Here is a 12,986-nt window from a genome sequence, read left to right on the forward strand (position 1 = left end):
TAAGCATCAAATCTCTAAAGCAAGGGTTTTATACATATGTTCACGACATACAAGTAGGATGAATGTCCAGCCAATCAATAAAGAAAAGTAAGTTCATCAAAGGTCAGAATTTCCCAAAAAGATAACGTGTGTGACCTTCACTTTAAAAATATTCTTCTTGGTATGTAGAATGCCTTGATATTAAAGAAAAGAGCTGAGAGTAGGAGAATTTACTTATTGATAAATAGGTAAGCAGAAAAGCTTAGCTCTTTTCTTCTGCAATTTTGTTCTGTGAAATAAACACAATCGTAATGAGCAAAGAATGTGTATTTCTGTGCGTACCAACTGTTGTGTATTGGTTGCCTATTGCTGCAAAACAAATTACTCTAAAGCTTAGAAGCTGAAAATCTCACAGTTTCCAAGATCGGGAATCTGAGATTAGTTTACCTGGATGGTTCTGGCTTGGGATCTGCTCTAAGCTTACCCACATGGTCACTATGTTGGGAGGCTTCATTTCCTCACCATGTGGTCTTCTCCATGGGATTGCTAACAGCACCACATCTGGTTTCCTCCGGAGTGGGTGATCAGAGAGAAAACAGAGAGTGAGAGAATCCAAGACTGAAGCTATAATTCTTTTAAAGATTTTATTTATGTATTTGACAGAGATTACAAGTAGGCAGAGAGGCAGGCAGAGAGAGAGGGGGAAAGCAGGCTCCCTGCTGAGCAGAGAGCCCAATGCGGGGCTCCATCCCAGGACCCTGGGATCATGACCTGAGCCGAAGGCAGAGGCTTTAACCCACTGAGCCACCCAGGCGCCCCTATAATGTCTTTTATAACCTAATTGCATGAGTAACATACATTACTTCTTCTATATTTTGTTGGTCAGACAGACAACCCTGCTATAATATGGGAGGAGCTCTTGGAGGTGGGCCCTGACATACTATTTATATCCTGTTAACACTGATAGGAAATTAACAAGCTAGTAAGACTGAGACCTGCATAAATAATACCAATTTCCTTTCTAACATCTACAAGCACAGTACTTATAAATTCAAATATATTCCTAAAAATAGCTGAAACTGCCTTTTCTAATTGCTGTGTTAAAAAGGACGGAATTTGAAACTAACAGTTTTGGGGTGGAGTCTTTGGGTTTTCCACATAAAGTATCACGTCTTCTGCGAAGAGCAAGAGTTTGACTTCTACTTCGCCGATATGGATGTGACATCCCAAGCACTTTTATTTCTTTTTGTTTTCTGATTGCTGAGGCTAGGAATTCTAGTCCTATGTTGAACAGCTCCTGAGAGTGGGCATCCCTGGTGTGTTCCTGACCTTAGGGAAACTTCTCAGTTTTTTCCCATTGAGAATGGTATTCGCTGTGGGCTTTTCATACAGCCACTCTGGAAAACAGTATGGTAGTTCCTCAAGAAGTTAAAAATCGAGGTACCCTATGACCCAACGTTTGCGCTACTGGATATTTACCCCAAAGACACAAACATAGTGATCCAAAGGGACACCTGCACCTGAATGTGTGTAGCAGCAATGTCCACAATAGCCAAACTGTGGAAAGAGCCCCGATGTCTATTGACAAATGGATGGACAAAGAAGATGTGGTATATATATACAATAGGATATTACTCACCGACCTGAAAGGATGAAATCTTACCATTTACATCAATGTGGATAGAACTGGAGGTTATGATGCTGAGTAGAATAAGTCAATCAGAGAAAGACAATTATCATATGGTTTCACTCATATGTGGAATATAAGAAATAGTGCAGAGGATCATAGGGGAAGGGAGGGAAAACTGAATGAGAAGAAATCAGAGGGAGAGGAACCATGAGAGACTCTTAACTCTAGGAAACAAACTGAGGGTTGCTGGAGGGGAGGTAGGTGGGGGATGAGGTAACTGGCTCATGAAGTGATGAACACTGGGTGTTATATGCAACTGATGAATTACTGAACACTACATCTGAAACTAATGAGGTACTATTTGTACTCTATGTTCGCTAATTGAGTTTAAATTTTTAAAAAAGGACAAAATACACCCAAGTAGAGCCACCCCACCCTACTCCCTCTACTCCACCATTATCAAGAGGGGGAAAACTTAGCTGGGACAGGACATATTTGTGTATGCCTTTTAATATTGCACTTGATTTTAACGGAGTGATGGAACTGGAACAGAGGCCATCTATTTAAGGAAATCAGTTGTGCTTCACTGTTCTGAAACTTCTGGCAGCTCTTCAGCGTGTAGTCTCACTCAGGCTCTGTGCAGGGTGGTTGTCTGGGAGGAGCCGGAAGGGCTTAGACTTCAGTGACTCGAAAAGCTCCTAATGATCTTGTTTGTTCACTGTGGTTTGGCCATGATTACATTATTTTGAAGCAGGGAAAGAATTATCACATAGTCAACCAATAAAGCAGATATTTAATATTCAGTCAGAATAAGTAAACAAGTTACTGCTTTGGGAAGTAGCTAGGAAAAACAAAACTAAACATTTCTAAGCACGTCCTTCCTTCCCTCATGGCGGAGAAATCCACAGAAGGACGAGGTCAATTTTAGCCAGTGTTTTCCTGAATTTTAACTGATTTTTATCTGAGCTAGATGTACTCAGATATTCCAGCTCTGTCATTCACTAGCTATGTGAATTAAGGCATACCGCTTAACCTCAGCAAGTCTCATTTTCATTATGTGTAAAAATGAGGTTTAATTAAAAGGTGAAGGAGTCCTACTTATTTAGTGCCCATGACATACCGTGTATCCACATTAATCTTCAGAAGAACCTTCCAAGTGAGACCAACAGAGCAAACGAGTCAGATCATGCAGGTCCAACTAAACCAGTTAAAGACATTATCCTAAGAGTACTGGAAGATCATGAAAGTGTTTTAAACAAGGGAGTGATTTCACTAGATCTGTATTTAAGAACGATTCTTTTGGTTACATTGTGGAGAAGCCCGAGAAGAGTTGAGAGGACTTGTGGTAAGTTCAGGCATAGTTGATGAGAACTTGAACTAGGGCAGTTACAGTGGGGCGGGGGGAGAAGGAAACCTATTCAAGATGTATTTAAAATATAAACATATTCTAGGTATATTCACGAATATAAACATATTCAAGGTGTATAGATATTTCTGTATCTATATCTATAGATATTTTTATATCTATATCTATATATCTAAGACAAAGTTTGCTAGGAAATATGTGGGGGCAGGGAGCAGACAGTAGAGACATTGAGAGGAAGAGAAGTATGACACTCAGGTTCCCTGCTCAGGCCAGGCAGGTAAACAGAGACGCAGAGATAGAAAACACAAGAACAGAAGCAGATTTGGGGAAGATGATAACTTCCATTTATGACATGTTGAACTTTTAAGTACGTGGGAGACAATGTGCAGTTGATAGAGAAATACATGGGTCAGCTTTTCAAGATGGGATTTTTGGAACTTAAGTACATATTTGAGGATTATGAGCATACAGAAAGTAGTTAGCACCATAGAAGGGAATTGCTTTCCCAAGAAAAATGTGTTGAGTCACATGGAGAAGGCTCTAGGGTTGAACACCAAGGAACAACATCTGGATGACAGATAGAGGAGGAAGAAGGAGCTCACGAAAGAGAATGAAAAGTCTCCTGAAAGGAAGAAAGAAAACAGGATAGCGCCTTGTCAAAGGAGGTTTTTGAAGAGGAGGAAGAGATCACAGTGCCAGATGCTGCTGAGATGTCAAGATAAAAGACTAAGAAGAATATTCCTTTTACACAGACCTAAGGATATCCTGGGTGGCCCTAGTAAGAGCGATTTTGGAGAATGGTAGAGATGGAAGCCAGGTTCTATAGACTGAGAAAGAATATATGAGAAATGGTAAAGAGTGGCTGTTTGAAGGCAGGATAGAGCTAAAGAGGGATATAAAGTTGAGAGAAGCACTTCAGGGAATAAAATAAGCTTGAGTACTGGCCCATTCATTCATTCAACAGATGTTTTTTACTGATGGTCCACATAGAGCCAGGTGCTGTTCTCAAGGCTGGATATGCAGCATATTTAAATGCTAATAGGAAGGGCCCCGGGAGGAAGGAAAGGTAGAAGAAACAAGAAAAAGAAGCAAAAGAGGAAAATTAGGGGAGAATTTCGGAGGTCAGAAGAGGTCCCCGGCACAGGCAGAGAATTAGCCTAAAGTCAGCAGGAGGGACATCTCCCATCCAAACAACTAAAAGAAGACAAAAAGTATGAGCACAACAGTAAGTAAATTTACAAGTAGTGAGCCTAAAATGTCCATTTTACAAAATGAAGCCATTGTTCAAAAGAAATATGCCACAGTTTGTAATGTTTCCTATTCTTAGGCACAGACTTGTATCGGGCAGGAAAATTACCTGGTGTTCCAGACAGGGTATTAGTTTAATATTCTCCAAGTTCATCTGCTTAAGTATTTGTTCAACAATTATTGAGTGAGGGTGGGCCACATAGGAAGGAGTGGTCTCATAACCCCTAAGGGATGCTGTCTTCTTCCATAGGTGTGGCAGGAACTTCTTTTATAATTACCCATTGGAGGGGCACCTGGGTGGCTCAGTCCATTAAGCATTTGACTGTCAATTTCAGCTCAGTTCATGACCTCAGGGTTGTGAGATCGAGCCCCGTGTTGGGCTCTACACTGGCTGTGAGGGCTGCTTAAGATTCTCTCTCCCTCACCCTCTGCCCCCACCCCTCGCCTGACTCTGGTATGTGCATTCTCTCTCTCTAACTCACTCTTGTGCATGCACAAAAAATAATTACTTGGTTGGAAATTGGATTTAATTGGCGCTATACTTCTACTTATTTCTATTATGTTTTAACAATCCTTGAAGGTTAGTATACTCAGCTCTTTCTTGGCTGGGCCTTTATCAGTGCTTCTCAACCCTACATTAGAACTACCAATGGAGCTTTTTAAATGTATACATGCCATTGGTCCATCCCTGGAAGCTCTGATTCAGGAGGCCAGGGTTAAGGCTTTGTAAGGACCTATTTTACTGTCCCTGCTCCCCGTCCCCCGGGAGACTTAAAAACAAGTCCTGGAAAACAGCTTCAGGTGTGGAGGCCAAGAAAAACAAAACTGTACCCACCTCGAGTCTAGCCCTGAGATAAGTACAGCCATCTTGGCAAAGCAAAAGCAGGCACCCTGCTCTGTAAGAGTGAGTTAGCATAAGAATGGCCATCCTGAAGGCCGGGAAGCCATTTTACTGAGCATCCCTAACCAGCCAGCCCTGGGGGCGGGGGGGGACACGTAACTTGAGATAAGAGAAAGTAGCTAAAACCTGAAAAAACAACTTAATCATATACCCCCGGGGAGGTTAGGTGGTGGTGCCACAGGGACCAAATGTTAAAGAAAAACAAATAGTTAACTTGCAGAGATCACAATCCTGCAAGACAGGAGTCTCCCTTGGTTTACAAATGTCCTGGTGATTTACAACAAAAAGGCTATTTTTCAATGGCCCAAATTTCCAGAGACAAATGGCTCAGTATCTCGAGGCCTAAGGTCACCCTCCCCACCATAAAACTGAAGGAGACTGAGGCAGAAGGAAATGTAAATAAAGTTAAATTTCTTCTATACCTAAATCTCACTTAATCGCCAGGATGGCTCCAGGGTGACGCCGGGGTGGCAAAAGGTTAAAGAAAGTTAAACTGTCAAAGTGGGGCGCAAGATATGTATGTAGCTATGAAAAAGTGCCTTGAAAATGCTATATAAACCCTTGGCTTTGAGTGCTCGGGGTCCTTGTTGAAACCCGCTGTGCCGGGCAGATACTTGGACCCCAGCTAGCTGGAAATAAGCCTCGCTGTGTGACTTGCATTATCGAGAGTGTTCCCTGTCTAATTGAGGGGTGGTCAACTCCATACCCTAACAGCTTGAGGGCGTATCTTTTTTTTTTTTTAATTGAGGTACAGTTGACACATCATGTTACATTAATTTCAGGTGTGCAGTATAGGGATTCAACAAGTCTGTATGTTACCATTATCCTCACTGCAAGTGTAGCTACCCTCTGTCCCCATACAAAGCTATTACTGTACCATTGACTGTATTCCTTACATTGTACCTTTTATCCCTGTGACTTATTTTATTTTATCCCTGTGACTTCTGTAACTGGAGGCCTGTGCCTCCCACTCCCCTTCACCCATTTTGCCCATCTCCCCACCCCTCCCCTCTGGCAGCCATCAGTTCGTTCTCTATTTCTGCCTTTTGTCTGGTCATTTGTTTTGTTTTTTAGATTCCACATATAACTGAAACCATATGGTATCTTTTTAAAAGCTTCACAGGTGATGCTGATCCCCTACCAGGGTCAAGATCCATCCTACAGTCTTATTAGATGGTTTCTCTAATCCCCTAGCTCTGACATTATTTGTTTATATTACTACTCTGGCTATTTGCTGAAAGTGTGTTTTGTTTTGTTTTTGCTTTTTACAGAGGACATAGATGAAAACCTCCTATTTTGAATAAAGATTTGAGAGAATTCAAACATTCCAGCATCCTCCCGTGTTCCTGACCGCTCCGGAAAATATATGCAGCTGCAATACTTGTAGATTTATATTTAGCAAAATATATGAGAAGACAATGAGAATAATTGCTTGCTAACAGTGTATGCACCAAGCATTTAACATTAGCTTTGGAAATAAAACTTTAAATAAAGTCAACGTATGCAAAATACTGTGTACTGTTTGTGAACAGGAGTTTAAGTCATCACTCTCTGCATCCACTTGAGATACTTACTAATTATAAAACTTGAAGAAAATTTTGTCATTTTGTCCATAATATCATGTATACTTCAAGAAAATGGTATCATGTTCTTTTGTTGTTAAGGTGTATTATTTTCAGTATCTTGATGTCCTAATAAAAATCTAAATGCTTACTCAAATTTATTTCCAGTCATTTATTTAAACAACCATATATGAAAGACCAACTCAGAACTCACCCTTCAGGGCGCCTGGGTGGCTCAGTGGGTTAAGCCGCTGCCTTCGGCTCAGGTCATGATCTCAGGGTCCTGGGATCGAGGCCCGCATCGGGCTCTCTGCTCAGCAGGGAGCCTGCTTCCTCCTCTCTCTCTGCCTGCCTCTCTGCCTGCTTGTGATCTCTCTCTGTCAAATAAATAAAATCTTTAAAAAAAAAAAGAACTCACCCTTCAAATCAAATTATAATTGTGCTTCCTAGATCCTACTACTTTAAAGAAGTGAGTGTGGTTGGGGGAGATGTTTCCTATGGGAAACAAATACTCAGTTGCTAAATGGTAGATGTTTATTAATGTCCTTTGTCGTGCTGTAAAAGAAATAAGTTCAAGTGCTTTCTACTAAGTTCAGCTTAAAATATGGATGATTATGCACTGCTCAATACAACTAATTCTAACTTTCATGCAGCTGTTGGGGGGAAAGGGGACCCTATAAAATTTCTACACATTCTGTGTCCTCAAAATAAAATAATATAAAGATAGTGCAGACAGTATAAAAGCTCTGAGGTGTCTTAATGTCCAATGTAGTCAGAGATAAATATTACTACTGTAAATTGATAGCAAGAAATCGGTGGTAAGAGAAATTTTGTGTTTTCATTTGAACTCTTTCTTCTTTGATAACTGTTAATACAGTAAAGGCTAGATTGCAAAAATAATAAGACACCATGATAGAGCTTTTTCCAAGGTCTGAACCAAAGCAGTAAAAGAACCTGACACCTTCTATATTCTACTTAACAATATTTAAAAGAAAATAAAATGGTTTTTGGTACATATTTTCCTATCTGAAATGAAAGCTAATCAATGCAATTGTCTTTTTTTTTTTTTAATAATCAAAAATGTGTCATCGTGGTTGTTAAGAGCTTTGTCTATTAGAGTCACTGAGAGAATCTGCCCAAGAAATTTCATCTGAAGGAACTTCTGAAAAAGCTCGCTTTTTAACAGGATAATTTTCTCTGATTAACTTCAAAATCATATTATCTATTTTCTTAGCTTTGTGAGTTACTTGTTCTTTTTTTTTTAAGATTTTTATTTATTTATTTGACAGAGAGAGATCACAAGTAGACAAAGAGGCAGGCAGAGAGAGAGAGGAAGGGAAGCAGGCTCCCCGCCGAGCAGAGAGCCCGATGTGGGACTCGATCCCAGGACCCTGAGATCATGACCTGAGCCGAAGGCAGCAGCTTAATCCACTGAGCCACCCAGGCCCCCCGAGTTACTCGTTCTTAACCAGACCACATCACACCCATCATTTCTAAATAATTAAGGTCAATTTGATTAATCAAAATATAAATATTATATATAATTTTTTCCAACTACAGAAATAAGTTTAGAAATTATTCCAAAATTCAGAATGTTTTTATTTGTAGCTTCAGAGAAATGACATGAGATGTCTTAATTACAGTCATAAATTTACGAATTTGTTAGGAACTGTGGAATTACATTTGGAGGTATTAATTAGAACTAAATTACCACTTTAAATGTTTTAGAATAGTGAAAAGTGATTTTAATTATAAAGACACTACCTGTTTATTTAAAATGCTTTATTTGAAAATAAGGTCATTTTGGGCTGACAAATATTACTTAATAATAAAAAATTTTAGAACCTTAAATTTTCTGTCCACTAAGTCTCCCTAGTATATTGCTGCCCTACATGATATATTGTAGACATACTTTAATATTCTTGATGGTCACAATTCTTTTTTTAAGATTTTATTTATTTGACAGAGAGAGAGATCACAAGTAGGCCGAGAGGCAGGCAGAGAGAGAGAGGAAAGCAGGCTCCCTGCCGAGCAGAGAGCCCGATGCAGGGCTTGATCTCGGGACCCCGAGACCATGACCCGGGCCAAAGGCAGAGGCTCAACCCACTGAGCCACCCAGGTGCCCCATTGTGGTCACAATTTTTAACTGTGGTTTGTTTGTGATAAAGACATTTCTCTAATCCCAACCAAGAAGATGAAGTTATTTTCTGTCATCAGTCGTTAAGCCCTATCTCTGTGTGAGATACTTTAGAAGTTGGACTTCTAGTCTGAAACTAGTTATTCAGTTTAGCTTTAAATCTTGTGACTCACATTACCCATGACCATAAAGGCATTAGTAATACGACTTAAATACTAGATGGGGATACAGATCCTAGAAGATCACACTGCTCCTTGACTTCCGAGGGTCATTTGAAGCAAAGGTAATTAAAAAGATACACGGTATATTCTGGGCTGCTATTGCAATAGGTCAAAGAAGGTAAAATTTTCTCGTGTCGGGTAACTTATGATTTCTAACAAGCCCACTGACCGAAGAAGAAAATTCAAGGGTTTCGATCTCAAAGGAAGAAAGGAGGAGAAACCTGAAAAAGACGAGAAAGGTAAATAAGTTGCCTAATTCAGGTAAAGTAAATTAGCATGAAGATAAATCATAGTTGGAACGCCTGGGTGGCTCAGTTGGTTAAGCAGCTGCCTTCGGCTCGGGTCATGATCCCAGGGTCCTGGGATCGAGTCCCACATCAGGCTCCTTGCTCGGCAGGGAGCCTGCTTCTCCCTCTGCCTCTGCCTGCCTCTCTGTCTGCCTGTGCTCGCTCGCTCTCTCTCCCTCTGTCTCTGACAAATAAATAAAATCTTTAAAAAAAAAAAAAAGATAAGTCATAGTTGAGTTTAAAATAAATATATATAAAATAGTTGATGAGTGACTTTTATAAAGAGATATACCTTGCTTCAGATGCTGGTGAAGTCTTAATGAGAGCGTGATGAATTTGATTTTTCTTTCAAAATTCAATTCCAGAGCAGTGTTTTTTGGTTTGAAACTCTCATGGTAAATCAATTTGAATTAAATGTGATTTAAGACAGTAAAAATGCTTGCTTTCTGAATCTGCTGGCCAGTAAAGACCACACTGATTTGCGTTTTTGAATTACTCATATTTACTCATATTGTACTATTGTCTATCAACCCACTATGCCTTATAAGATTTTCCCCCTATCGTTTTCTTCTTGAGAAATTATAATTGTCAGTAACAGCATCCAGCCTATGTAAAGGTCTAGTAAGTCTCATGTGGGTAGAAGCTCAAGATGGATTTATTTGTATATTATATAAGAAATCTCATTTGAGGAGTACTTGGGTTAAGTGTCTGCCTTCAGTTCAGGTCATGATCCCAGGGTCCTGGGGTTGAACCCCACATCCGGCTTTCTGCTCAACAGGGAATCTGCTTCTCACTCTCTCTCCCTCCCATTCTTCCTCCCTCCTCACTGCTTGTTCTCTCCCTCTCTCTCTCTCTCTCAAATAAATAAATAAAATCTAAAAAAAAGAAAAAAGAAGAAAATCTCATCTGAGCCAGTGATGATATGTCCCCAATACTAAGCATGATGAAACGCTGGTGTTTAAAGATTGGTGGGTAGAGGTTACAAATTCAAATAACTTCAGGGACCAAGCAGGTATAGGTTAAACTGTGAGATTATAGGGAAGAGTAGGAATTGTACGCAACGTTATCAGCCAGAGAATGCGTGTCTTCTCTAAAGGCATTCGAAGTTTTTTAAAGCATTAGTCTAAACTTGACAAAACCTGTATCTGGAGGCAAACTTGAGCTTGACCACTGCTTCAACCCCTCTAACTAAACAGCCTATTTACAACAGGAATAGGACGTAGAAAAAAACTAAAATGATTTTCCAACCCTTCAATTCCAGACTCTTCCTTCAGAATGCAATTTCTTGTCTTGGCTGGCCTTTTGAGCGCTGCCACTGCTCTGCCCATCCCCGTGAGTACACCTCCTCCATTGTCCACTCCATTTCCAGTCTAGAGAGAGTACTTCTGGGCTAGTATTTCTGAGCCTTTCCTGTATATTTTCATCTCATGAAAGAGAAAGGTAGAGTCCAGGAAAACTCTAGAATCGGGAATTTATCACTCGTCTTCAGCCCAGTGGTCTTCTCAGGACAAAGCTCAGTCCCATGTGCCATCTGCCGTCTGACCTTGAGCAAGGGGCTGACCCAAGGCTTCCCAGTCTGTAAAATAAGTCGTAAGAGCGACCTCAGAGTAGTGCAAAGATAGTAAAAATGCATATGAAGCCAGAATTCCTCTGGCTCATCCAGTTAGGACTGAAAAATAGGCAGCTCTCAAATAAACTTAGCAAGATAGAACTCCTATTTCACAGTGACCTAAGTCTTAATTATGCAGTTTGAATTGAGTTTCATTTACAATATCTTTACCCCAAACCGTCTCATGTTGACTGTAGCCATGCCTCGCACATCTATACAAATCATTTCTACAAGTGTCATTTGTGTCAGTTGTAGTCTGAACATGTAGGACACCAAGTAGACAAGAAATCCTCTTTCCTGAACTCCTTCTAACCAAGGAGTTTTCAAAGTGAGGGAGCATTCAAAATTTGTGTTTGGGGATACAAAATTTAAATTGACAGTACTACACTCCCTTCGCTTTGAACTTCTGAATGCTAAGGAGGAAATTGAGAGCACTGTTGATTCGAAGATAAAGAGACATGCAACATGTAATGACTCTTACGAAATGTAAATAAAAACATTATTCGGAAGTAAGCTTAAAGGCAAAAAGTACACCTTCTAAATCACTGGACAAAATTAATTCGACCTTTCCCCATTAGATACGCTTTTCATTTCGGAAGTGAAGGTGCACCACTGGTGGGCATACTGCCAAATAGTGTCCTGTTACTCTCATAAAATCTCTTTATAACGAACACTCTATTACCACATGTTGTTTCACCTTGTTGCTGTTGTTTTACAAGCTTGAACAATTTGGAGGAAGTACCAGTGAACAGGTAAACTTCTCATTGTATTTTCAAATGCCGTGTTCATCATTTTTAAAGTTGACAGTTGTCTGAAATGACTGACATCATGTTTCTTTTTACAGAGATTTGGCTTTTACCCACTGCCAGGACCGCCATTTTTTCCTCCGATCCTGTTTCCCCCACCTCCACCTCCACAACTGCCCTTGGTAAACATGGGTTTGAAGAATCTCAAATTCCAAAAAAAAATTTATTACTTAGATGATGGTTGTTAAATTTCCCCAATTTTCACATACTTATATGAGGCTTAATTTCAGGTTGCCAGGCATCATCAGCTCTTCACACCCCCACACAGCATAGCCTGTGGCAGAATGTGACAGGAGCCAGCAGATTTCCCCCTCTGAATATTCAGTGACTTCTTCCAATGGCTCTCTCTCTCTACACTTAACCATCAAAAAAGTGTTCATACTGAATTCCTTTGACTTTGGAGAGCCTAGTTGCTCTTCATGAAGAAAATACCTCTTTTAGTATTTTTTCCTAAATCATCTTGCTGCTTTTTTTCTCAAAAGTTTTTTTTTTTTTTTTTGAGCTCTTTGTAACTTCCTCTCCACAGGTGAAACAATATAATTATTTTGCTCTTCCTGTTAATTCCTCTCCAATCTCTCCTAATATCTGGATTCTTGTAACATTTTTAAATAAAGGCCGGAGAGTGCTAAATACATACTAGAAATTTCTTCACTCTCTATGGAATAGTTACACTGGTACAGATAGGTAACGTTCATTTGATTAATATTTACTCGTGTCTACTGCCTGATAGGGTCTCTGGAGGGAAGGAAATATAAAAACGATGAGATATGTTCCCAGTTGGATGAGAGAGATGCATCAGTGTAAAAATGTATGTTGATAAGTGCTTCTAGATGTAAATACAGAGTTGATTTGGGCTGTGGATGCAAAGACTTGATTCACAGAGGAGACGTGCTCTGAGCCCGGTCACAAGGGCCGAGGAGTGGCTGGGATTCCTCAGGCAGAGGGAACAGTAAGTGCGCCGGACGGACCTGACAGCGACAGGACAATTTGGGCAAATGACCAGTACAATAAGGCTTTTGAAAAGTTAACACACATTTTAAAATAGCATCTTGCTCAACTTCTTGTCTACCACCTATTTTGAAAACAAACATGATTTTGTATAATTTTATATCTAAATGAAATAAATGAGTTTTATAGCTAAATGAAATAAACACCTTCCTTTTGCTTGTATTTAATTTAAACTGTTTATTTTGCAACTTTAAGTAGGCTTTTGGAAATTTGTCACTGAAGTTACAGTCCT

The 12,986-nt window shown here is 39.8% G+C and overlaps 1 protein-coding gene across 1 annotated transcript in view; it reads left to right on the forward strand.

The window, feature by feature from the left end:
- SPARCL1 (SPARC like 1) overlaps positions 1–6,843 on the forward strand; it is a 47,605-nt gene extending 40,762 nt beyond the window's left edge. Inside the window, exon 11 of the mRNA XM_004756111.3 lies at positions 6,396–6,843. Within this exon, the coding sequence (XP_004756168.1) occupies positions 6,396–6,424 (29 nt within the window). The 3' untranslated portion in view covers positions 6,425–6,843. The remainder of the gene's footprint in view (positions 1–6,395) is intronic.
- The last annotated feature ends 6,143 nt before the right edge of the window (positions 6,844–12,986 follow it).

Source organism: Mustela putorius, unplaced genomic scaffold, assembly GCF_011764305.1.
Source record: "Mustela putorius furo isolate JIRA1106 unplaced genomic scaffold, ASM1176430v1.1 tig00000382_pilon_pilon_pilon, whole genome shotgun sequence".
NCBI classification, from domain to species: Eukaryota; Metazoa; Chordata; class Mammalia; order Carnivora; family Mustelidae; genus Mustela; species Mustela putorius.